The 26321-nt window shown below is 49.2% G+C and overlaps 2 protein-coding genes across 7 annotated transcripts in view; both read left to right on the top strand.

Annotated features, from left to right (window-relative positions):
• DPP3 (dipeptidyl peptidase 3) overlaps positions 1–7342 on the top strand; it is a 39781-nt gene extending 32439 nt beyond the window's left edge. For all 4 annotated transcript variants that reach the window (XM_032414451.1, XM_032414452.1, XM_032414453.1 and 1 more), the window contains exons 17-18: positions 3835–3997; positions 6804–7342. In XM_032414451.1, the coding sequence (XP_032270342.1) occupies positions 3835–3997; positions 6804–6976 (336 nt within the window). In that variant the 3' untranslated portion in view covers positions 6977–7342. The remainder of the gene's footprint in view (positions 1–3834; positions 3998–6803) is intronic.
• Positions 7343–8004: 662 nt separating this feature from the next.
• BBS1 (Bardet-Biedl syndrome 1) lies at positions 8005–26321 on the top strand. 3 transcript variants are annotated; one of them, XM_032414536.1, is made up of 17 exons: positions 8005–8096; positions 8435–8511; positions 8611–8645; positions 11335–11507; positions 11622–11668; positions 11810–11848; positions 11968–12040; positions 14137–14268; positions 14778–14884; positions 16397–16517; positions 16682–16840; positions 18168–18237; positions 18673–18831; positions 21520–21653; positions 22616–22750; positions 23408–23494; positions 23725–26321. In XM_032414536.1, exons 2-17 carry the CDS (start codon positions 8453–8455, stop codon positions 23809–23811), a joined length of 1617 nt encoding a protein of 538 aa, XP_032270427.1. In that variant the 5' UTR covers positions 8005–8096; positions 8435–8452; the 3' UTR covers positions 23812–26321. The 3 variants fall into 3 exon arrangements, with proteins under 3 accessions (XP_032270427.1, XP_032270425.1, XP_032270426.1); XM_032414534.1 differs by having other exon boundaries at positions 8011–8096; positions 11235–11507; XM_032414535.1 differs by lacking the exon at positions 8005–8096 and adding an exon at positions 10880–10974 and having other exon boundaries at positions 8458–8511; positions 11235–11507.

A 26321-nucleotide genomic window follows, 5' to 3' on the forward strand; every position in this document is an offset into this window, starting at 1 on the left:
ATAGGGCTCCCTGCTCATTGAGGAGTCTGCTTTTCCCTCTGCCCCTCTACCCATTTGTGCTTGCTCTCTCTCTCTCTCTCTCAAAAATAAATTAAAAATAAATAAAAATAAATAAACCTTTAAAAAAAAAGTAAAGATGGGGAAGGGGCAGCAGGAGAGGGAAAAGGAGAGAAGCAGAATCCCCGCTGAGTGGAGTGCAGAGTCTCGGGTCTCAATTCCATGACCCCGAGATCATGACCTGAGCGAAAACCAAGAATCAGACACTCAACTGACTGAGCCACCCAGGCACCCCAAAAAGAATTTTCTTAACTGATGAAGAATGTCTCAGAAATTGAAAGTACAGTAACTGTCTGTTCAAACACTAAAACATTCCCTTTAAAATCAGAAAAAAGACAAAAATGCTCCCTATTTCCACTTCTGATCGACAGTTTGCTGAAGGGCTTAGCTTTTGAAAGGAAACAAGATAAAAAATGTAAAGTTTAGGCATTAGGCAGAAATAAAACTCTTCGTGTTGCAGATTATATGACTAGGCAAGTCAAAAGAATCTACAAACAAACCGATGAAATCAATAAAAGTTTCACAAGGTTGAATAAAGTCCCAGGAGGGGGGCGCCTGGTTGGCTCAGTCGGTTAAGCATCTGCCTTTGGCTTAGGTCATGATCCCACGGTTCTGGGATCCTGTTGCCGGTCCAGAGGAGAGCCTGCTTCTCCCTCTCCCTTTGCCCCTACCTCACCCCCCGACTCATGTGCTCTCTCTTGCTCATTCTGCTCTCTCAAAATAAATAAAGTCTTAAAAGAAAAAAGTCCTAAGAGGGTTTTTCATGGAACTTGACAAGCTGATTGTGAAATTTATTATTTATTTATTTGTTTATTTATAGTTTAAGAGTGTGCAAGAGTAGGGGGGAGGTGCAGAGGGAGAGAGAGAATCCCAAGCAGACTCCCCACTGAGTGTGGAGCCCCGTGCAGGGCTGGATCTCACAACCCTGAGATTATGACCTGAGCCGATGTCGAGAGTTGGACACTCAACTGACTGAGCCACGCAGGTGCTCTGATTGTGAAATTTAGACAGAAGCCTAAAGGAGCACCAGTAAGAACCAAGACACTCCTGAGGCAAAACGAGCTGGGGGACTCATTCCACCAGATACCAAAATTTATTCTAAGATAATTAAGTTCAGTGTAGCCCTGGGGCAGGAATAGACAAATTGACCAGTGGAACAGAGCCAAGAATCAGCATTGACTCTGGTATGTGACAGAAGGGACACTGCAGACCACTAGAGAGGGAGGGACCATTTAATAAGCCATGCTGAGACGAACTGGATTTCTACCTTCTACCATACACAAAGTCAATCCCAGGATCAACAGCTTACATAGAAAAGGCAAAATTTTTAACAGAGAAGAATATCTTTTTTTTTTTTTTTAAGATTTTATTTATTTATTTGAGAGAGAGAGAATGAGAGATAGAGAGCACGAGAGGGAAGAGGGTCAGAGGGAGAAGCAGACTCCCTGCTGAGCAGGGAGCCCGATGCGGAACTCGATCCCGGGACTCTAGGATCATGACCTGAGCCGAAGGCAGTCGCCCAACCAACTGAGCCACCCAGGTGCCCGACAGAGAAGAATATCTTTATGACCTCAGAGTGAAGGAAAATTTCTCTAAGCACAAGAAGCACTAGCCATCAAGGAAAAGATCGGTTCCTTTAACTACATCAAAAATAGCTTTTTGGGGGGCCGCCTGGCTGGCTCAATCGGTAGAGCACGTGACTCATGATCTCGGGGTTGTTAAGTTCAAGCCCCACATTGGGTGTAGAGGTTACTTAAAAAGAAAGTCTTTTATAAATAAATAAATAAATAAAATTAAAAATACAAATAAAAATAGCTTTTATTCATCAAAAGTTACCATAAAGAATGTGAGAAGAGAAGTCTTAAGCTAAGATAGGGTATTTACCACATAATGTGTGAACAAAAGGTTAGTACTTAATATATAAAGAACTCAAAAAGAAAAAAAAACAGGAAGAAAAGACAACCCTGCAGGAAAATAAGCAAAACTCATGAACCGAAGAGGAAAATGAATAACACATCAACTTGTGGGAAGACGTTCAGCCTCTTGAGCAATCAGGAAAGCACAGCTTAAACCACATGAGCTTTATACCCACCAGCTTGGCAAAAATGGAAAACTGCCAACACCACCTGGCATACAGAGCGGTGAGGACTGCCAGCACTGCCTCCGGGAATGTCAGCTGGTGCAACAACTTTGGAGAGCAATGTGGGCTTGTCTAAGGTGGAGCATTCACCTGACCGCCAGACCATTGATTCTCCCGGGGAAACCTGCATCTCGTCCTTCTGTCCATCAGGAGGCGCGCAGGGTGTCCATGGCGATGCTGAATGGCAGACAGCACAAGCTGCCCCCATCATGGGAAGGGATTCACCTGTGGGGTGTTTCTAAGTGGAACAGTGGACAGCAGTGAGAAGGGTGAACTATGGTTGCATGCCCGAACACAGACGAATCTCACATATACCTCAAGCGGAAAAAGCAAATCACAGGACACAAGCAAAAGTTAAAATAACGTGGTCCAGAGCAGAATTCAGGGAACATAAGGGAATGATAAGCACAGAATCGAGGACTATTTATTTCCTCAGACAGGAAGCCCCGGGATGCAGTCAAGGGAGGAGCTAACTTGGGGTGCTTGGCTGGCTCAGTTAGTAGGGCATGCGAGTCTTTTTTTTTTTTTTTTTTTTAAGATTTTATTTATTTGAGGGGCGCTTGGGTGGCTCAGTCGGTTGGGCATCTGCCTTCAGCTCAGGTCATAATCCCAGGATCCTGGGATCAAGTCCCACGTCTGGTTCCCTGCTCAGCGGGGAGTCTCCTTCTCTCTCTCTCTCCCCCTCTACCCTTCCACCCCTGCTTTTTCCCTCTCCCTCTCTCTCAAATAAATAAATAAAATCTTTAAAAAAAAAAAAAGATTTTAGGGCGCCTGGGTGGCTCAGATGGTTAAGCGTCTGCCTTCGGCTCAGGTCATGATCCCAGGGTCCTGGGATCGAGTCCCACATCGGGCTCCCTGCTCAGCAGGAAGTCTGCTTCTCCCTCTCCCTCTGCCATTCCCTCTGCTTGTGCTCTTATATCTCTCTGTCAAATAAATAAATAAAAAATCTTAAAAAAAAAAAAAAAAGATTTTATTTATTTGAGAGAGAGAGAGGGGTGAGGGGCAGAGGGAGAAGCAGACTCCCCGCTGAGCTGGGAGCCTGATGCAGGGCTCGATCTTGGGACTCCAGGATCATGACCTGAGCTGAAGGCAGAGGTTCAACTGACTGAGCCACCCAGGTGCCCCAAGCATGCAACTCTTGATGTCAGTGTTGTGAGTTCAAGCCCCACATTGGGCATGGAGCCTACTTAATTAAAAAAATAAAAATTAAAAAAAATTTTTTTAATTTAAAAAAGGAAGGAACTAACTCTTAAGCTGGGTGCTAGTTATATGGGTGTCTTATTGTTTTTTATAACCTATGTGTTATATTCTTTATAACCTATTATTATAACCTAATATGTATATACTATATATTTTGTATGTGTGAAATCATTTTTTTTTTAAAGAGGATGATGGTAATGCTTTCTCTGTCTCCAGTTCAAATGAGACAACCAAATGAGAAACATTAGCTTCACTTTACTAGGCACTTATTATCAGCTAAGCCCTTGATCTGTATTTCTCCTGTATTCAGCACAGTAACACGGTGAGAGAGCAGATACCATCCAGGGTGAGCACAACCGGCTGGGGCCCCTGGCAAAGCCCCATGGAGGCATGAGGGGTGCCCATCATAGGCACTAATTCTTTCTGCCTTCCCACAGGTGTTGAAGTCCACAGGAGATGTGGCTGGAGGCCGGGCCCTGTATGAGGGGTACGCAGCGGTCACTGATGCGTCCCCTGAGTGCTTCCTCACCCTCAGGGACACAGTGCTACTCCGCAAGGAATCTAGGAAGCTCATCGTTCAGCCCAACACTCGCCTTGAAGGTAATGGACTCCGAGCCCTCTTTGATGGACAGAGGCCTGGAACCCATCCCTGGGCTCAGGAAGGGCTACCTGGGGTGACTCCTGCCTCTCTCCCTCCCTGCCCCAGGCTTCCCCATGCCAAACCCTAGGCCCCAAACCTTGGCATCTGTTACCACCACCCCACACATGCAGGGCTGTGCTGCTTGTAAGACAGCAACCAGGGGCGCCTGGGTGGCTCAGTCATTGAGCAGACGCTCAGGGTCCTGGGATCAAGCCCCCCGCATCGGGCTCCGCGGAAAGCCTGATTCTCCCCCTCCCACTCCCCCTGCTTGTGTTCCCTCTCTTGCTGTGTCTCTCTCTGTCAAATAAATAGATAAAATCTTAAAAAAAAAAAAAAAGACAGCAACCAGAGGTTTCCAGAAGGCCCACAGAGCAGGGGCTAGTGGAACAAACAGACCCCAGGCTTACAGGGAGGCCAGGCACGTTCCTGGAGGATCAGGCCTGTCGGTGCCTGGGGACAAGGTGAGGGGCAGGCATGAGTTGGAACCCAGCAGGCTGGTGGAACCCAAGGGACAATGTGACTGCAGAGCCCGGGAGAGAGATCAGCAGCCCCATGGCCCCCTCCCTTCTCAAGTGATGACTCTGTTTCCAAAAGCCTTGACCCTGTCTCCGCTGCACTGTCACCTGTTGTATTAGAGGCCTGTGCTGCGTTCACTTTCCTCTCACCTCCTGACCCATCTTTGCTGACGCCCGTCACGTGAGGTACCTGAGCAGAGGAGGTGCCAGGCAGCTGCTCCGTGACCTTGTCTTCATCCATAAAGCCAGTGTGGATTGTGTGCTGACAATTAGCTACTTCCTTCAAGCTCTTACTGCTTTCCATGGCTTCACTCTTTAAATCCTCCCGACAGGGGCGCCTGGCTGGCTCAGGCAGCAGAGCATGTGACTCTTGATCTTGGGGTCGTGAGTTCAAGCCCCACATTGGGCATAGAGCGCACTTACAAAAATAAAATAGAATAAAATGAATCCTCACCATAACCCAATGAGGTAGTTACAGTTTACATTTTACAGTTAAGAAAACTGAGGCACAGAGACGGAATCATTCAAGGCTTACAGCTCTTTACCGGAGGGGCCTAGAGTCAGATTAAGGGCGCTCCTCACTCCCACAGTCACGGGCAGTTGTGAAGGTTAAATGAAATAATTACCTCCTACTGGCAAGGAAAACACATTTGAAAGGCTTATTTCCAACTCTTTATGTTGCACTCCAGAGGCCCAGGGGATTTGGCCCCGACCCCTGCCAGGCCTCAGGGACCCCTCCTGGCTCACTGGCCTCCAGGCTCATGGCCTTTCCATTTCTCCAACACCCTGAGCTCGCCCCACTCCCATAGCCTTTGCACTCACTGTCTCCTCTGCTGGGCACAGCCCTCCCCCAATCTTTGGTTGGTCCTTCCTGTCATTTTGGTCTCTGTTAAATGACACCTCCTGGGAGAGGCTGTCCCTGACCCCTCAACCTAAAGCAATCCCTTCACGCACTGTCACTCTGCTATTTTCCCGTCTGCCTTGCTTCCACATGAGCAGCAAGTAGCTAGCATAGGGCCTGGCACAGGAGCTGCTCAATGCATGTCAAATGAGTAAATGGACAAATCATGCCAGACACATCGTAAGTGCTCATTACAACATCATTGCTTTGATTGTCCAGCCCTGTGCGGGCCCTTGGGGATGGAGAAGTGAATCAGACCCAGGCCTTTGCCTCAAGTAGTCCGCAGTCCATTAGGAATATGACCTAGGGAGAAATGATCACACCCAGGGAGCATTAATAAGCACCCAAGAGGCCCAAACGGTGGTCAGAACACTTAGAGAAGGGAAGACCACATTCCCCTTTGAGGGAATCAGGGAAGGTTCTGAGGAGGAAGTGGTTAAACTAAGCCTGAAGAGCAGGTGGGGTTTTCAAAGGTATGGTGGTGGTGATGATGGTGATGATGGTAAAGATGATGAGTAACTTTGGAGGACTTTTATGTGCCAGTCACTGGGTAAAACTTTGCATGGATTAACTCCCAACAACCCCAGGGGGAAGTTATTGCCCCCATTTTTCAGCTGGAAACTGAGACACTGAGGGGCCATGTATTTGCCTGAGGTCAACAGTTAGTGGGTGGCAGAACCAGGATTTGAACGTGTGCTGTCTGAACCCAAAGCCTGTGCTCTTAGCTAAATACACCCCACAGTGCCACAGAGCACAACAAGGCTCTGTGAGTGGGTAGAGCAGTGGAAGTATGTTAGAGGGAAATGCTTCCCGTGAGTATTCAAGGGACCCTTGGAACAGCCCATGAGTTAAACTGGTACCCTTTTGGCTCTGCTGGGTGCTCGAGATAATGATGCTAGTGATAGCTAGCACTTGAGAATTCACTCAGGGCATTATTGTATCTAATCACTGTGGGTACTGTGCTCACCCCCACTTTATAGGTGAGGAAAATGAGGCTTAGTGAGGTTGTGAAACTTGCCCAAGGTCCCACAGTAGATAGAGATAACGCAATTGTTGGACTGTAAGCTCCTGGGGCCCGAGGACTGTGTGTTTAACCTAACATGGCACCAGAGTATATACTTATTAAGTGAATGAATGAATGAATGAATGAATGCAACAGTTCATTGAATCCTCCCCCTTTAATGCTTCCTTCTTCATAGAGTTATTGATTAAATTAAATGATAAAACACTGAATACAATTTTTGGCACAAGATAAGAGCTCAGGAAGAGCTACCTGCTCCTATGATTATGATTGTGATTCTCTGCTTCCTATTAAAACCTTTTCCTGCTGCTTTTTCTCTGTCTCCCCAGGCTCAGAAGTTCAGCTTCTCGAGTATGAGGCCTCGGCTGCTGGCCTCATCCGATCCTTCTCCGAGCGCTTCCCAGAGGATGGGCCCGAGTTGGAGGAGGTCCTCACCCAGCTGGCCACAGCTGATGCCCGGTTCTGGAAGTCCCCCAGTGAGGCCCCATCTGGCCAGGCTTGAGACAGATTTATGCGGCTCCTCCCCCAGCTCCATCAAACCAGGGCTGCCAGTGGCCCCCCCCTTCCTGTGTGTGCCAGGGGAGGAGCAGGAGCTCGGACCTTGGTGCTACCTCAGCCGAGGGTGGTGACGCTAACCCCTTCCATTTGTCGGCACTTTCCAATTTACCGAGTGCTTCTCCTGTGTTATCTCATTTGATCTGCTCTGCCCTTGGTAGAGTGGGCAAGGCCCGGCTCCTTATCCTGCTTCCCAGGTAAGGGAATGGAAGTTCTGAGAAGTGACCTATCTAGATGCTACAGGACTCAAAGCCTCTCCCAATCCAGTGCTCTTCATGTATTACTTTTATAACCAGAAAATAAACATAAGAAATCACCACCATCTTTGCGATTTGTGTGAATCCTTGCCTCTGCCACATTTCTCATTTGCTCCCAGCAGGGTGATGGGGAAGGGAAGGAAGGTCAGTTTTAGGTTCCCCTCCACAACAGGATTTTGGTATCACCTCTAAACAACGAGGCACAGCCACAAGGAGGAACGTGGCACAATTTTTACAGTCCTTTGTGGCATTTCCTGTATTTTAAAATACTCCAGGAACCTAAAAACTGGAAACTCTCAATTTCAGTCAGTCCTAGGATTTAATCTCTTAACCCCGTGCTTTGTTTCTCTGAGCCCAGACCTCTAGAATAAGATGGGAAGAAACGACATGGCCCCTTTTCAACCGGGTTAACCATGAGGAGGAAGAGGGTGTGGTATTAGTTTTGCTCCTCAGAAACGCTAGAAAGGCTGCTCTCCAGGCCAGAGGGTCCTGCCAATAATCCAGAGATCGCAGGGCCCAGAGGTTCCGGCTGGGAAGGAGCAAAGATAAATCCTACGAGCTGGGATGAGGGATCGCGCCTCGGCAGGCAGAAACCCAACTAAGGCCAGCGTATCCTGCATGGCGGCCTGTTGGCCCCGGGCCGGAAGGCCGAGCGCCCGGAACCTTTGTACGCGCTCTTCCCAGCACGCTTCCCGAGCCCGGGCTCTTTTCGGCGTTGCGCAGCAGCTGGCCGGAGCCGGTTGCCACGGCGACGCCTGCAAAGATGGCTGCTGCGTCTTCGTCGGATTCCGACAGCGGCAGAGCTGAGAGGTGAAGGCCGGGGTCCTCGAGCCCTCCTTTCCTACAAACGTAAAGAGGGGGGCTTGGCCCCGGGATCTGGGCTCCTGCGCTTCTCAGAAAGCGCTGGCAGTCCTTGAAGGGATCTGAGGGTTCAAACAGGGAAACTGAGGCCCAAAGAGTGAATGAATGTGCGTGTGTGAGTGACTCTAGGTCACTCAGTGAGCTTATGGTGGAGCCTGGACTTGGCCCCAGACGTCCGTACCCCCATTTCAGAGCCCCCTACACACCCCACTCTCAGAGACTAGCTCCCGCAAAGTTTTCTTCCCCTCCCTTGGGACTCAGCCGCCAACTCTTCCCTTCTCTGCCAGCAACGAGGCCAGTTCGAAATGGCTGGACGCACACTACGACCCCACGGCCAACATCCACACCTTTTCCTCCTGCCTGGGTAAGTCTCTGGGACCAGGAAATGGAGTCAAATGACGGTTCTGTAGCGAAGTCTCAAGGATTGGGAAACCCTGGCTTATGGCCCTTTTGTGTTTTCCAGCGCTGGCAGATTTGCATGGGGATGGGGAGTACAAGGTAAGCATATCACCCGGCAGAAAGAGAATTGGGGCGCGGGGAAGCATCAGAAGTGAGATTTCCTGATGGCTCCAAAGGAGTTCAGCATCATCTGGAACCCATGTGTACCCTGAACAAGTACATTTAGTGTTGTGGGTTTTTTTTAATTTGTTTAATTGACAGAGAGAGCACAAGTAGGCAGAGCGGCAGGCAGAGGGAGAGGGAGAAGCAGGCTTCCCGCTGAGCAGGGAGCCCGATGCAGGGCTCGATCCCAGGACCCTGGGATCATGACCTGAGCCGAAGGCAGACGCTTAACGACTGAGCCACCCAGGCGCCCCTAAATTTTATTTTTATGTGGATGGTGAAGAGAACCTGTTGATTCCGTAATACAGACTGCAGAAGGAAAGCAGAACAAATGCTGCTGGGGATTCTGCTAAGACAAAGCCTCTTAATTTTGTTAACTTGTAATTCTTTGCTGGAACGACAAATCCCTGGGGGGGGGGGGGCATTGGAATCTGGAGAGAAAGTAGAAGAAAGGGAAGTGAAAGTTTTATGTTTATTAAAAGGGCATAGATTTTAAGATTTAAGATTAGCCATGAAGCTAATCTTCATTGTTGGATGGCAGGTATTTGGAGGTTCATTATATGAATCTCTCTGCTTTTGTATATGACTGAAACTTTCCATAATAAAAAGGTTGAATTTTAAGTTTAAAACATAAAGATAAATAAAATGTAAATTAATTAATTGATTTAAAAATTAAAGGGACAGGTTTTTAAAAGATCGAGAAATATTTTGGGCTTACAGAAAGGAAATTAAACCTATATTTAGTGTCCATTTCTGGGCTAGACCCTCTTTGAGCATTTTCACATACATAGATATTATTTATTACCAATTTGTTAATGGGAAAATAGATCCAGAGAGGATGAGTAAGCTTAGTAAATTTGTAAAAAGTGACAGACCTGGGCCTGTCACATTCCCGGTCATGTGTTTGTTCCACTGTTGCTCAGCCGTGGGCAGTGAACCCACAGTGGGCATGCTGTTTGGGCCATTAGAAGATAGCTCTGGAATCATACCCTTCGTGGTGAGTACAGTAGAATTCGGTGGACTTTTGACTCCAAATTCCTGTCCATAAAGCATTCTGCAATTTGGCAAGTGTACAGCGAACCCCTACTGTGTGTCAGGCATTGTACCGACATGAAACTAAAATGAATCAGTACACAGTCGGGAGGAGATACAGACGCTGGCCTTAGTTTATCATTTATCCATGATATTGACTGAATACCTAGTGTGTGCTTGGCAGTTAAAGGTATAGAGATCACAGCCTCAATAACTAGCATGAAATATAAGATGCTTTTGTGTAATAATTTCTTTAATGGCTAGTTTGTTGATTCCCAGCATCTAGCCCAGTGCCTGGCACAAATTAGGTAGTCAGTAAATATTTGTGGAGTAAATGAGTGGATGCTAAAATCGAATATATGAAAAGTATGGGAGCAGCAGGGAGAGAATGGTGAGATCTATCGGGACGTACCAGGAGGCAGTAATACGTGAACCGGGTATTGAAGGATGAATGAAATGTATCAAGAAGGTACAGAGGGAAGGAGGGGGAAGGCATTCCAGTCAGAGGGAACAGCACAAGTGGAGGCGCAGAGGCTTAGAAGTTTGTAGCATATTTGGAAAGAGTAATTTGGAGTTAGAAAGTGAAAACCAATATAAAATAGTAGTTAAGACCACTGGCTTGGATTCAGACAAACCTAGATTCCAGTCCCATCTCCCCAACTTACTTGAATGACTTTTACCTAACATCTCTGAGCCACAGCTTCACCATCTGTGAAATGGGGCTAATAATAGTACCTGTCTCATAAATTGTTGAAAGGATGCATGTAGTTCCTGGTGTGGCTCCTGGTACACTGTGCATCCTCAGAATCCAGACGTTCTGTGGCAGCCCCCATTCTGGCTGGAGCATAGCATGGATGGGAAGGTGATGGAAAACAAACTGGAGACCAGATCAGAGAGGCCTTGAAAGCCTCACGCAAGAGAATGGGCTTGCATGGCAGCCACAGTGGCTTGGAGGATGGATTAGAGGGCGGAAAAGAGAGACTGAGGAGCTTGATTCTCCTCTCTGTCCACAGATCACATCCCAATCTGCATGCATGCGTGTGCTTCTTTAGCTCTGTTCCCATTTGGAAGCCAGGCCTCAGAGGCCCAGATAGGAGTTTCTGGCACCCCACTGACTTCAGCCACTCTCCACTGTACAGAATAGTGCCTGGCATGGAGCAGACTCTGAAGAAATGTTTACTGAATGAATAATGAAAACATCATCTGCCACGTAGTCCTCACTAGCACTCACCAGGTTCCGTAATTCATTATCTCATTTGATTTTCACTACAATTGTCATGAGGTAGATATTCCCATTTTGTGGGTGGAAGACTGAGGGTCAGCATGTTTAATCAACTTTCCCAAGGTCACACATCTTGCAAGCCTTATTACAAATTCTCCTTGCCCCCCACTTGGTGCACCAGTGTGGCAGTGAATAAATGTGCACTAGTGAAAAGGAGTCAGTGGAGGGGTCTTTAGACCTTGAGCCTGGAATAAGCCAGCCTCTTTCTACAGCTGGTGGTGGGGGACCTTGGCCCCGGTGGGCAGCATCCCCGCCTGAAGGTGCTCAAAGGACCCACAGTGCTGACTGAAAGTCCCTTACCTGCACTGCCAGCTGCCGCCGCCACCTTCCTCATGGAGCAGCACGAGCCCCGGACACCAGCTCTAGCACTCGCTTCAGGCCCTTGTGTGTATGTGTATAAGAATCTTAGGCCCTACTTCAAGTTCAGCCTGCCCCAGTTGCCTCCAAACCCCCTGGAACAAGAGCTTTGGAACCAGGCCAAGGAGGTAAGTGATGTCGGGGATGGGAATAAGAAGGCAAAAATGGCGGCCACTGAGTCATCCTCATTCCCTGCCTGACTGTGGAGCTCACAGGCTTACCCTTTTTCCTTGCTGTCATAGGACCGGATTGACCCTTTGACCCTGAAGGAGATGCTGGAAGGCATCCGGTGAGAACCCACTTATCCCTTCGTATGCTTCCCACCCCTCCTTTAATCCTCCAGCCCCTCTTCTTCAGCCCATGCTCTCCGTCTGACCCCCAGGGTCCTGTTCCTCAACTAAATCTGCCATGATTGCCCCTCTCCTTTCAGGGAGAAGGCAGAGGTGCCTTTGTCTGTTCAGTCACTCAGGTAAGGGCCCTGTGGGGGGCCAGGGCTCCGGAAGCTCCAGGGGGAAGGGAGTGGCTAAGGAGTGGCCTGTGGAGGGAAGTAGCCCAGGCCATGCAGATGCCAGTTCTCTGTGTGTGCAGGTTTTTACAGCTGGAGCTGAGTGAAATGGAGGCATTTGTGAGCCAGCACAAGTCCAAGTCCATCAAGCGGCAGGTAACATCCCTTCTCTCTTTATTTCCCTGTAAAGAATATGGACAATTTTTAAAATAGACAATGTAACATCAGTGGTAGGTTCTACAACCAAACCCGACTAGTTTCACTTTGCAGTTTCCTTTCCAGCCTGTGCCACACATAATACGGTCACAAAGCTGCAGAGCCTTCTACATTTCCAGCTGACAGTGGCAGCTTTGAATTGATATATAGTTACACAACTTTATATAACTTTTATTGTCTTAAGAGTAAAGGTAACATATTTTCATTAGAGAATAAAGAGAAGTATAAAGGAGAAGTATAAATGACTATAATCTCACCATCCAGAGGTACTCGTTCTTACCATTTTGGTACATTTTCTTGATAAATATGCTTTATAATTTGCTTCCCTTGAGTACAAAACATTATATCTTGAGCATTTAAATAGTCTTTAAGAACTCTATTCTTAATGGCCCCTTAATTATTTCATTGATTATTAATTATTTCATTCATAGTTTATGTAACTATTCATGTATACTGGATAAGAAATGTATCCCTTTTAGATTCACTTCATCTTTTTCTTTTCTTATAATTTTAATGGTTTTATTGATGAACCTATTCATTAAACTCTGGTGGTTACTGACCTGGGGGCTGACCCTCAGTCTAGTCCCAGGGCTGCTCTTTGTATTTTATTTTATTTTATTTTATTTATTTATTTATTTTTTTGATTTATTTATTTATTTATTTATTTGAGAGAGAGAGAGAGCACATGAGAGGGGGGAGGGCCAGAGGGAGAAGCAGACTCCCTGCTGAGCAGGGAGCCCGATGCGGGACTCGATCCTGGGTCTCCAGGATCATGACCTGAGCCGAAGGCAGTCGCTTAACCAACTGAGCCACCCAGGCGCCCTGCTCTTTGTATTTTAGAAAGCCTCATGGGAACCCTCCAATTCCTGTAGAAGCCACTTGAACCAAATGCATGGACCAATGCATGCCTCAGTTTTTGGCTAGCCTTAGACCAGTGCTATTCTCTTCTGCTGATCAGCAGCTCAGATCCACAGTTATCAATATCTTTGAGTTCTTACAAAATCATGAAGTGAATTAATTATTGCTTAAAAGATGCAGTTTGGGGGAGGGAGGAAATCTTTCCAAGATATATATGTCATGATTATATAATTGGACACCATTACCATCCATGTTTCTGTAACCTCTTTCCACTAAGCATTGAGAATGATTCCTCTTTTTTAATCTTAAAGATAATCACACAATAAGCAGCTTTATCCAAAGAAATATTTTGGTCCTGCTAAATTATTTTCATAGGAGAAATTCCTAAAAAAGGGATCATCCTCTTCTCTTTTGTTTTTTCTCCAGTCATAATCACAAAAGGAACATGTGCCCACTGTAGAAATTCTAGAAAAGCACAATGAAGAAATTAAACATCACCTGTGATTTCATTGTCCAGAGATAACCAGTTTTTGTATTTATGAGTATTTATTTATGCCTTCCAGCATGTTTTTTTATTCAGATATTTTCTTAAACTAGGATTATACTAACATAACACTTTACCTATTTTTTTTTCTTAATACATTAGAAGTGTTCTACAAAACATTAGAAGCTGAGGCTTCTTTCTTTCTTTCTTTCTTTCTTTCTTTATTTCTTTATTTATTTATTTATTAAGATTATTTATTTATTTATTTATTTATTTGATAGAGAGAGACACAGCGAGAGAGGGAACACAAGCAGGAGGTGTGGGAGAGGGAGAAGCAGGCTTCCCGTGGAACAGGGAGCCCAATGCGGGGCTCGATCCCAGGACCCTGGGATCATGACCTGAGCCGAAGGCAGACGCTTAACGACTGAGCCACCCAGGCGCCCCAGTTGAAGCTTCTTTTAAAATGTGATTTTTACATGGCTTTTGATCAAATGGAAACTTGTAATGGACTTAAGCCTCTTTTTTAGAAAGTTAGGTTTGTTGCAATAAACACTTTTGTACATAAAACTTCTGCCACATCTCTGGTACTCTTCCTCCTCTTTTGCCATCTTTCTTCCCTCCTTTGGTATCCTGGGGGTGTCTGTGGGGATGGTGTGTGGGGATCTCCTGGGTGACTCTTGAAGTCCTTCTGCAGACAGTCATCACAACCATGACCACCTTAAAGAAGAACCTGGCTGACGAGGATGCTGTGTCTTGCCTGGTGCTGGGCACTGAGAACAAGGAGCTCCTGGTGCTGGACCCGGAGGCCTTCACCATTTTGGCCAAGGTCAGTGTGGGGCCTGGCCCTCGGCACAGCTGAGGCCCAGGCTGCATTCCCTCCCTCTGTTCCCCTACATCTCCTGCCCGTAGTTCTTGGTAATACATGTTGTAGAAAACTTATAAAATGTAGATAAGCATAAAGAAAATAATACATGTCCAAGAAAATACCACCACCCACAATATCTACTATTAAAGTTTTGGTGTGTCTTTCCAGAATTTTCATATTGAGACACAGATATATAACTTATAAATACATTTTTTTTTTTTTACAAAAATGACTTAGTGGTAGAGGATCACGTAACCTGCTCTTTTTACATACTAGTAGCCCATCATTGTGGGCTTTTGCTACATGTTGCTGAGTTTCCCTCCAGAAAAATTGAACAAATTTAAACTACGACCCACAGTGAGGGAGGAGATTGGGAATTTGGACAAGGAACCAACTCAGAGGAGTTACTTCAAGGTAAGGAAGGACAGGGGTGCCAGAAAACCTGGGATATTTGAGCCTCTCCTTTGCAGATGAGCCTACCCAGCGTGCCCGTCTTCCTGGAGGTTTCTGGCCAGTTTGATGTGGAGTTCCGGCTTGCTGCTGCCTGCCGCAACGGGAACGTCTATATCCTGAGAAGGTAGCCGCGTCGTGGCCTCGGGGCCAGGAGGAACATCTCAGAACCCGGGTGATGTTAGGGGCTTTGGAGCTGGTATTTGGGAGTGGAAAGAGCTGGGAACTTCATAGAGAAGGCTGAGCTCACGTGCCTAGGGGGCCATCTGGAGGCTTGCATGATGGGGACTGGCAAAGTGAGAGACTGGGCAGAGTGACTATTACACGTGAGCGGTGCTGTCAGAGATGGGAAGAAGTAAAAATAGCCTCTTGTTGCTGTAGGCTTTATAGGTATGTAACACTTCTCTACGCATTAGGTTGATACTCCTTACAACATTCATCTTCTAATTCAAGAAATATCTTTGAGCACCCACTATGTATTAAGCATTATATAAGGTATCAGGAATGTATTGATGTATTGTTAAACGACATAAACATAGTCCCTGTGTGCTTTGGAAAAAATACAAGCTCCATGGGAAGAAATAACGGGGCTAGGGTGATCAGTGAACACCTGTCTGTGGAGAGGATGTGGAAGGTTAAGAAGCAGCCAGTTGTTCTAAAAGTGGGGAAGGGGCACCTGGGTGGCTCAGTTGTTAAGCGTCTGCCTTCGGCTCAGGTCATGATCCCAGGGTCCTGGGATCGAGCCCCGCATTGGGCTCCTTGCTCTGCAGGAGGCCTGCTTCTCCCTCTCCCACTCCCCCTGCTTGTGTTCCTGCTCTCGCTCTCTCTCTGTCAAATAAATAAATAATAAAAAATAAAAGTGGGGAAGAAGTGTTGTAGCCAGAGAAAACTTGAGCAAATTCAAGATGGAAAAGACACTGATGTGTGCTCCTCAAGCTTGATGGGCAAGGAGGAGGGCAGAAAGAGGTGTGTGGAGACCAGATCTGGCTCATGCATGGCCTGTTAGGACATGGTAAGGATTTAGAATTTGAAAATTATTATGGGGTTTTAATCAGAAGAATGATGTGAGCCATTTATATTTTTAAGAGATTGTTCTGCTGGGTGGAGAGTGGATTGGAAGGAGGCCCAGAGACCAGAGGGAGGCTCTCAGATGGGTCATCAGATGGGATATGATCATCAGACTTGGTTATGAAGAAAGGGGAGCCATAGCCTGTGATTGGTAGGCTGGAATTACCCCTTCTTTCTGGATGAGAAAAACTAAGATTCAGAAGCCAGGAAACTGAAAACAGTGCATTTACACAGAGCAGACTTCTCGTGCGTTTCTGATGAGTTGCTAAACTGCCTAAGTCCGCTAGCATCTCATCTAGCCTAAGGTACACTCACTGTAAACTGTTCAGTGCCAGGTTCTCACACAAATCACTGCAGCAAAGGCAGCAGGGAGACCGGGAAAGAAAGCACACTTCATGTTATCCAAGGTCACACAGGGGCTAAGTGGTAAAGGTGGAAATAATACTATGGTCATCTACTTTTGGTCCAAGGTTCCTTCTGGGATAGTTTGTGGGGATGAGAAAGAGGAGGGTCAGCCAGGGAAGGAGAGGAGGTTTCTCTGGGGCTTGGAGAGTGTGTCTTTATTCCACAGAGACTCCAAGCACCCCAAGTACTGCATCGAGCTGAGTGCCCAGCCTGTGGGGCTTGTCCGGGTACTCAAGGTCCTGGTGGTGGGCAGCACCCAAGAGAGCCTGCATGGCTTCACCCACAAGGTGCGGCTTCCGGGCAAGCATCATCCCCCACCCCCTCCACGTATGTCTCCCTGGTTCCCCTTTAGCAAGGGATTCCTTCTGGCGTCCCTTTCCCTGCAAACTCCAGCCACCCTTTCCACGTTGTGCCCTGAACCCTCCCAAGGTAAGAAGCTCTTCCTTCCCAGGGTAAGAAGCTGTGGACAGTGCAGATGCCAGCAGCCATCCTGACCATGAACCTCCTGGAGCAGCGCTCGCGGGGCCTGCAGGCCGTCATGGCTGGGCTGGCCAATGGTGAAGTCCGCATTTACCATGATAAGGCCCTGCTCAATGTCATCCGTGCCCCGGTGAGCTGCTCACTCCTCTTTGCCCCCCATTCCCGCCTCTGGGGCTTCTTAGCTGCCTCTTCTGATCCCACTCCACCTGATAATCTTGACTTTTGATGTGTTTTTTTTTTTTATGATTTTATTTATTTATTTGAGAGAGAGCATGAGCATGAGCGGAGGTGGAGGGCAGAGGGGGGGCAGGCAGAGGGAGAGGGAGAAGCAGACTCCCTGCTAAGCAAGGGAGCCTGATGTGGGGCTCAATCCCAGGACCTCGAGATCATGACCTGAAGGCAGATGCTTAACCAACTGAGCCACCCAGGTGTCCCTTGATGTATTTCAAAAACATTTGTTGAGCATCTCATAAACACAAGTCACTGTTGTGTGGGGGTAAAAATGATGTCTAAATCCTGCCTTCACGGAATTTATAATCTAAGGTGACAGCCAGACAGAGACACAGCTAATTCAAATACAACCGAGACTTAAAGCAGAGCAGAATACTGACAAAGCACAGAGAGGGCCTGGTGACTGGGGTGGTGGTGAAGGATAGATGGGGGTGGAACTCATGAGTCATTTCCGAGAGCAAGTGACAATTCTACTGGTCCTCAAAACAGTTTGCCAAGTGGATACATGGAGGAAGAACATTCCAGACTGGAAACAGCATGAACAAAGGCTGAGAGGCATGGGTATTCTTGATTAAGGAATCCAGGTGGCTTGATGAGTTTGGACTAGTTTTTCAAACACTAAGTTGTGAGTCATTAAATTAATTTAATGGGTCACAACCAGCAAAAGAAAAAAGAAAGCTCAGAGTATATCACATGTGAACTTGTGTATATGTATGTATAAAGTGCCCTATGTCACAGTATCAAGTTTAAAAGCCGCTGGTTTAGACCGCAGGCTTCTGGGAGACAGGTGAGGTGGGGTTTGGGGAAATGGTAGAGGAGAACAGAAAAGGCAGGTTGGAGTCAGATGTGGAAAGCCTTGAATTGTTCTAACAAGGAGGACAAACGCCATTGGAAGTTTTTTGGCAGAAAATAGACATGATCATGTTTGTATTTTTGAAAGGCAGAAATGTGAAGGACAGACTGGGAAGAAACACTAGGCTGAGGGCCTATTAGAAAGCTGACCCCAGAAGCCCGGTGACATTTATTCTGGAACTCTGGCCGTAGCAGTGAGGTTGGAAGGCAGATGAGAAATACAGGGAATATTTCGGAGGCAGCATTGCCCCAGGCCTTACCTCACATCTCTTCATCATATCATATCTTGGGTCTCCCAAACTTATCACCCCACCCCAGTCTTGCTCTCCTCTCCAAGATATTTCCCCCCCTAAACTCTGGTGTCTCCATCCTAGGATGCAGTGACCAGCCTTTGCTTTGGCCGCTACGGGCGGGAGGATAACACCCTCATCATGACTACTCGGGGTGAGCGGACTCAGACCTGGCAGGGGTTTTCGAGTTAGGCACCAAGGTGACGGGCCAGATCCTGGGAAGCAAGAGGTGGCTGTGAAGCACAGGCAGGCCTGGGTTTGGAAAGCAAGGCCTGCAGACACATGTCCTGTCTGGGGCTGACTCATCATCAGTGTGATTGCGCTACTCACGGGCCAGTGTCTCCAGGTCCCCCCAGTCTCAGAGCTTGCCACGATGCCAGGAACATCACAGTCAATAAGTAAGTGCTGAATGAATGGTAGGACATTGTTAAGACACACTTTATTCCTTCTAGAAACCCAGAATCTCGGCAAGAAGACAGACATGGACAGAGATGGCTCTATCTGAGGCAGATGGTTTGGGGAGGACAGACTGGGAATATTGGGTAGAACTAGGAAGGACAGATCTATTTCTGTCTGTCCACTTTCCTAGGCGGTGGCCTGATCATCAAGATCCTGAAGCGTACAGCGGTGTTTGTGGAAGCAGGAGGTGTGGCGGGCCCCCCACCAGCCCAGGCGATGAAACTCAGTGTGCCCCGCAAGACCCGGCTTTATGTGGATCAGACACTGCGAGAGCGGGAGGCTGGCACTGGTGAGACTCAGACCAGGTCCTTCCTCTTCCTTCTCTGTGGCTCTGAAGCAGCGAGAAACGGGTGAACCCTCCCTGGTTCGTGCCCTAAGCACTGGGAGACCTGAGCAGCCAGGCAGGTCTCCTGCCTCTGGAAGTCCAGAGACAGCCTAGGAGGTATACTCTGCCTACAATACCTGTCTCACGGTAGAAGACGCTGTGGGTGAGGGCGAGCACCCTGTGAATGCAGAGGAGAGAACAGTTGCTTCTAGATGCAGAAATTCTCATGAGAGAAATAGAATTGGACCAGGGTTCTTCCTTTTCCTCCTCGGTTTTATCCACTCTTGCACTCATTCTTCCATTCATTCAATACCTGGGATTATGCCAGGCGTTCTGCCAGGTGCCTTGAAATAGGCTAGGCCCGACTTGAGGAGCTCAGTCTCCCTCGCTAATTTCACGCTGCATGGTGGGTGTAGAAGGGGTCTCTGGTGAGGCTCACAGGAATGAGGAAGTTGGCCTGGGAGCCTGGGCGAGGCTTCAGAGAGAGGTGACATTGGACTTCGCCCTGAAATGATTACAAGTCCACCAGCCAAAAGGGGTGAGGAAAGGAGATCCAGGCCAAGGTGTGAGTAGAGGCACAGGACCCTAGCTGGATTCAAGCAACAGCTGCCGTGTAGTGACAGGCGCCGTGCAGGAAGGCTGGATGGCCAAAGCACAGACTGGCAAGGCAGGTCAGAGCTGGCTCTGGAAGGGCCTGGAATGCAAAGCTAGGATATTGGTTGATTCTAGGTGGTGGGGGCTGGGAAAGATGTCAAACATAAAAATACAGTAACTCAACCATCTCTATCTCATAAAGGGACCTTGCTTATACTTTTAAGGGATAACTATGAGGATAAAAGAGCTAGCAGGCTCTTGTAGCCTAGAGAATCCAAGAGAAGCAATTGAAACATTTGAGAAATAATTAGGAACTTATCTAAGGTGACCAAATATAAAATATACCAAAAATCAATAACTTGGTATATACCAACTGTAACCAGTCAGAAAATATAATGCAAAGTTTCCATTCACAATAGCAAGAAAATCCGTAGAAATAAATTTTTTTTTTTTTTTTTTTTTAAAGATTTTATTTATTTATTTGAGAGAGAATGAGAGACAGAGAGCATGAGAGGGAGGAGGGTCAGAGGGAGAAGCAGACTCCCTGCCGAGCAGGGAGCCCGATGCGGGACTCGATCCTGGGACTCCAGGATCATGACCTGAGCCGAAGGCAGTTGCTTAACCAACTGAGCCACCCAGGCGCCCCCGTAGAAATAAATTTAACAAAAGAAAATGGCAGTCTAAGAAAGAAAGTTACAGAACTCTCTAGGACATAAAAGACCACCTGAATATTTCAATGATGAGACTTCCCAAGTCTCAGGGTAGCAAGACCCAATGCCTTAAAGCTACTGATTGATTAATTAATAGCTTCTAAAATTAATCTAGGAACATAGTGATGTTACAGGGAAAATCCCAGTAGGGTTTACTTTGAGGACTTGGCCAGTTGAATCTAAGAGTAAATCTAAGAAATTTGGGGGGGATTTAAGAATGAGGGCTGGTCAGCAGAATGACCTTTGAAGCTGTAGGAATTGGCAGGTGTGGTAGGACTACAGGAACCGCCGCCGATCCAGGGCACATCTAGAAAGTCCAAAAACAGACCCTCCTCCATGTGGAAGGTCTGTATGTGTTAAAGGTGTCATTTTAGATTAGCGGGGGAGAGGAGAGACTGTCCAAAAAGCATGATTAGGACAACTTGCTTCTAGAAAAACAAACAGAATTCTACTTCAAACCAAACACAAACGTTCATTCTGGGTAAATTAAAAATAAGTTGTAAAAGTACCAGAGGAAAAAGGAAAGATTAATGGGTGGGGTACCATAAAGACATAAAACTTCTGAGTGGTAGAAGGCCCCTCACACAAGGAAAGGAACAGGAACAGGCTGGGAAACGAGCGTGCGAAGTCTGGAAGTGTCCCGGCGGGAACAGAGGGGGCACAGGCTCTGGAGACGGCTTTGAGGAAGAGGCCTCAGGCCTTGGCAAATGACTAGCCGTGAGGGCAGAACCTGGGTAACTTGGTGGATGGGGACGTGGTGACGGAGGTAAGGCGATGAGGTGGGTTTCCGCAGTGCTGAGTGTCAGGTGTTGGTGGGACGTCCGGATGGAGGGGACCATTAGGCAGTTAGCAGCAGGAGGCGGGCCCAGGCACCAAGCAGCGGGAGATGCAGCGCACAGTGTTGAGAGTGGACGTGGGTCGGGCCCAAGTGGGGCCCTGCAGACTCAGTAGTGACGAGTCCCCGCCCTCAGGAGCTCGAGGTTTTCCTCATTGGGGTGCTCACACTGGGGCAGGGCAGAGGAGGAGGATGGAGAACAAGACTCAAGGGGGTACCAGCCCTTAAGGCAGAATCGCAGGAGCCATCCAGGAGACTGGGCTTGTGCGTGCGGGTAGCGTGGTGGTAGGAAATCAGGAAGGAGGGAGCAGCGTGTGGCCCAGAGCATCCTGTGTCACTGGAAGGCCAGGCTATTGCACTCTGTCCTCCCTTTCCCCAATTCCCCGTCCCCGCAGACCCGGCCTTCCTCTTGCGTGTCTGAGCAGCTGCCCACGCAGGACACCCCTCTCCCCCACCTCTGCCCCTCCTACCCTCCTGACCTCCAGCACCAGCCCTTTGTGTCCCTCTCCTCAGCCATGCACCGGACCTTCCAGACCGACCTCTACCTGCTGCGCCTCCGGGCCGCCCGTGCCTATGTGCAGGCCCTCGAGTCCAGCCTGAACCCTGTGTCTGTGACGGCCCGGGAGCCCCTCAAGCTGCACGCTGTGGTGAGTGAATACCCAGGTGTGGGGGGAATCAGGCCACCTCAGGGCCAGAGGGGCAGAGGTCAAGGGTGAGTAGGAACCCCTCAGCCCCAGAGCCAATTCTGAGCCCACTAGGCCTTGTGTCTGCTTCTCACCTCCCCTAGGCCCAGAGACCAAGCCGCAGAGTGGGCCATACCCTCCAGCTCCTTTGGCCCGTGCTGTGCCTCAGACAAGCCCCCAGATTTGGGGCAGAGCACGCAAGTAGTCACCTTGGGACGTTTCTTCCCAGGACTGGAGGGACTCTCACAGCAATGGTGTGAGGAAAAAAGCTGTTGATTCCAGTAACCGCGGGCAGCCTGAGGTGTTAGGACTGCCTGGTACAGGGAAGGGAGGTCCTGGGACTGGCCCAGGCACAGCAGGAGGAGCCCCTGCACTCAGACACAAGTGACCAAGAGGTCATCTGGGCTCTGGCCAGTGCTCAGTGCGTCCCGGAGGTGTGCCGTCTGACCCACTGGGTTTCCGATTTCTCTTTCCCTAAAGGAAGTGGATAGATAGAGAGAGGAGGAGGCTGCAGAGCAACTGAGGCTAAGAGAGAGGAAAACGAAGTCACTGTGGCCACCACAGGACGAGAGTGGGCAGTGGAGAGAGCCTGGGAAGACAGGGGCAGGGACAGTGGTGAGTCCACGGGTGGGAGTGGGGCATGCACCCCCGGGCCAGCTCTGCCTCCGACCGACTTGCTCAGTGGCCTGCGTCAAGCCCCTTCCCCTCTCTGGGCCTTTGCTGATCCCCGTACAGGCAGGAGCCAGCCTTCTGTGCTTCCCAGGGGCCCCTTGATGAGGGGCAGGACAAAGCATTAGAGCAGGTGGGGAAGAAGGTGACACGAGGACATTGATGAGAAGGCCGGAGGGCAGGACCAGGGCACATCAGATTCAGTGCCCAGGGCTGCTGGTTAAGGGCTTTCTCCACCCACCCCACCTTCTCCACAGGTTCAGGGCCTGGGCCCCACCTTTAAGCTCACACTTCACCTGCAGAACACCTCAGCAGCCCGACCCATCCTGGGGCTCCTGGTCTGCTTCCTGTACAACGAGGTGCTCTATGCCCTGCCCCGGGCCTTCTTCAAGGTACTGGGCCCACCTCACTGAGACATGGCGTGAGAAAGACCAGGCCGGGGCCTGAGGAGGTGCCCACCGAGCCAGAACAGATCAGTGGTGAGGGAACTGGCGGGTGGCTACAGCCACAGACCAGGCTGGCGTATGACAGAGATCTCTGGGGAGAATGCCCAAGCCTTGCCTCGCTGCCTGAGAGAGGTCTTGGGGAGCCACACAGAAGGTTCTGGGAGAACAGCTAGAGTCAGGCTCCCACCTGGGCCTCTCTCAGGAGCCTGTTGGTGCTGGGATCCCAGAGCCCATCCTGCCTCACAGCCATACCTGCAGTGGGAGTGGGAGCTTCTCTCTGCCCCAAGGAGAATTTTCCACAGTGAAGGGCCTGCTTTCCCACCAGGGTCCAGGTTTGACCCTAAGTTGGGAGGACCAGAAACTGAGAAAGACTCTGGGACTTGGTTGGGAGTCAAGAGGTCTGGGTTTAATCCTGGACATACATGTGGTCCTGGAGCGTCCACTCCCCTCACTGAACCGCATGCCCCGTGAATGGGCCTGTCAGCCCTGCTCGCCCTGCCCCCTGGATTGTTCAGCTTCTATAGCAGGCATGAGAGCGCCCTGGAATCTGCTAAACACTGTCCAGGCATGAGACAGTGTTTACCTCTTTGTCCCCAAACTCAGGTCCCCTTGCTGGTGCCAGGACTCAGCTACCCCCTGGAGACCTTTGTGGAGAGTCTCAGTGACAAGGGCATCTCAGACATTATCAAGGTAGGTGGCCCATTGGTACTACAAGGGGGAGGACAGTGAGAGTGAGGTGGACAAGGCCCCCGGGTGGCTGCTGGCTCAGAGTGGGTATCTGCAGCCCCGTCCCCTTTGAGTAGGCTACAGCCACTGGTCACCTGTGACTGGGCCCAGTGCAGACCAGGCCAGGCTTGTGTTTGCAGGGGGCAGGGAGGACAAGGGGCCTGCCCCTACTGCCGTGGGTACCTCCTCTGTAGGTGCTGGTGCTCCGTGAAGGCCAGAGCGCACCCCTGCTGAGCGCCCATATCAACATGCCCGTGAGCGAGGGGCTGGCAGCTGCCTGACCCCCGGACTGGTGTTGAAGCCCCTGCGGAATCAGGACCAGGAAGATCCAGCCCCTTGCACTGAGCTGGGCAGAGCCAGTGGCCCCAGGCCCATTCCCCGAGCAGCAGTGTGCTGGGGCTACAGTTTCCTTCTCTCCTCGAAGGGTCTCCTTTCTCACCACCCTGACTGCTGGGTGACCTATAGAAGCAGGTCAGTGAGGTTCAGCTCCTTCCCCCTTAGGAAATCCCAGGGGACTTCTCTGCATCCTCCCCACTTTTCTCCAGAAATGACACCAGGTCCGAAGGAATATCTCTGAAGTGGTTAATGTGTGATGAGGGGCATAGGCCCAGTCTTCTCCTTTGCTGCTTTCCTTAGTCACATTACTCGTGTGTGGCTGCAGGCCCAGGCCAGAATTGGCTACAGCCTGACCTGGGATAATCAGAGGCTTTTCTTGGGCAACACTGAGCCCTCTGTTGCTGCCTGGGGTTCCAGAGGCTTGGCTGATGCTAGCTCAGCTTACAGGCAAAACACATGCTCTGATCTCTCCTTGTGAGCTAAACAAGGGACCCCCTCTTTCTATTCAGGGGGCTCAGGGAATAGCTGCCTCCCCACAGGGGGCTTTCCTGAAATTTGGGCTCAACCAAGGTCTCAGGCCTGTGATGCTCCATGAGGGTTGCCAAGGGAGGAACTGGTGCAGGAAGACATAGAGTGCCCATGCAGGGAGCTAGTGACCCCCGCCCCCACAAGGCTTCTGAAGACCACACAGCTTCTGCCCCTGACTTGGATTTTATGCCCAGAAAGGGCATCCCAGGAGAGGAAGGCCCAGTTAGAGCAGAGGTGGGGCTAGGGTGCACAGGAGAGGTGTTTCTGGAATCCTGGGGAAGCGGCACAGGAGGCAGAAGCCCGGAACAGCTCTTCTATGCCCTGGAGCCCAGGTCAGTCACGTAAGTGGGAAGTTCACTGGGCAGGGCCATAGTGTGAGAGAATGAGCTGGAAAGGCATGGACCAGAGGCATTGAGTGAGGCTTAACCCTGAGGGAAGGCACATATTTAGACCACAAGGACCAGAGACCCACAATCCTGGCCTTCGGTGCCTCCGGGAGCCCTGGCCGGTCTGCCTGGCCCACTCTCAGCCTCTGTTAGGCTCGTGCTACCAGGGCCGCCCTGAGCCACTTTGTGAGCCAGGAACCCTGCTCTTTGAGGACCTGTATCTTCCTCTGTCTGACCAGGTGCAGCCTAGCATGTGGTAGGTATCTCAGGCTTGTAGGAAGTAACCAAATCCTTCTGGGTTAGTTTCCCCACATGTAAAATGAGGCAGTTTGACCAGATTCAGCTCTAGCATCCTATGAGCTGAGCAGCCTCTAGAGGAGATGAGGAGACGACTCCAGAAAGGGGATATTTAACAGGAGTAACTGCAGAGCTTTTGCCCTTGATACCAAGGGCCCCACCTAACTGCCGTGGCCAGGCAATAGCCTCTGTGTCCAGGACACCAGTGAGGGATTGGGGTGACACAGCTCACAGCCCACTCCCTAACTCTTCCAAGGAATGCATTCTGGGGCCAGGTTAAGAGAAGCATTGGGGGAGGGGGGTGGCTCAGTTGGTTGAGCGTCCTACTCTGGATCTCAGCTCCGGTCTTGATCTCGGGGTGGTGAGATCAAGCCCCGCGTTGGGCTCCGAGCTGGGTGTGGAACCTACTTAGAGAGAGAAGCATGGGGTCTGGACCAAAGAAAGAGCCCATCCCCCTCCTCTGTGCACAGTCTGGCCACTCGCAGACATAGATCAACTGGATCAGAATGGTGAAGGGTCTCTAGATCAAGCCAAGTGAGGCACAGTTAGAACAAGCAAGAGGTTTAACCTGGAAATGGAAAGAATAATAAAGGGAGTGTCACTGTCAGTCAGAGAGATTTCAACTTAACCTGAAGAACTTCCTGAGAGAGCTTATCAGAGATGGAAAGGCCTGCCCTACAAGGTAATGAGCCCTTTGTCACTGGGGCTGGGCTTCACAGGGTTGTGTGCTGGGCCACATGACCGTAGAATCTCTTCTACCCCAATCAAGTGATGACTATGTGAACTTGGAACAAAAAGTGTGATCTGGATTCTGTTCGTAGCTATTCATGATGATGAAAATGGAGAGACTTCCAGCGCCTAATGAGAGTTTGTATGATGTAATACTACATACCGATGTGAACTGTGTCGATGTGGACAAGTATACATAAAGCAATATGAAATCAGGGACAGTGCATGGTACCCAGTGTCCTCACTAGTTAGAGCTTCAAGAGATTGTGGACATTACGGATGAGGGGAGTTGGTATCTTTTACATGTACCTACTTAGTACTATGGAGTTAGTTTATAACAAGAAAATAACCTCTCCCCATTCCCCACTACTGCTCTCTTACTACAATCATTTTCAGTTCTCTTAGCTGTTATTTTTTTCAGTAACTTCTGAGTCCAATCTGGGGCTTAAATTCACGACCCCAAGATCAAGAGTCACATGCTCCACTGACCGAGCCAGACAGGTTCCCCATTAGCT

This window comes from Phoca vitulina, unplaced genomic scaffold (assembly GCF_004348235.1).
Source record: "Phoca vitulina isolate PV1807 unplaced genomic scaffold, GSC_HSeal_1.0 scaffold16, whole genome shotgun sequence".
NCBI lineage: Eukaryota > Metazoa > Chordata > Mammalia > Carnivora > Phocidae > Phoca > Phoca vitulina.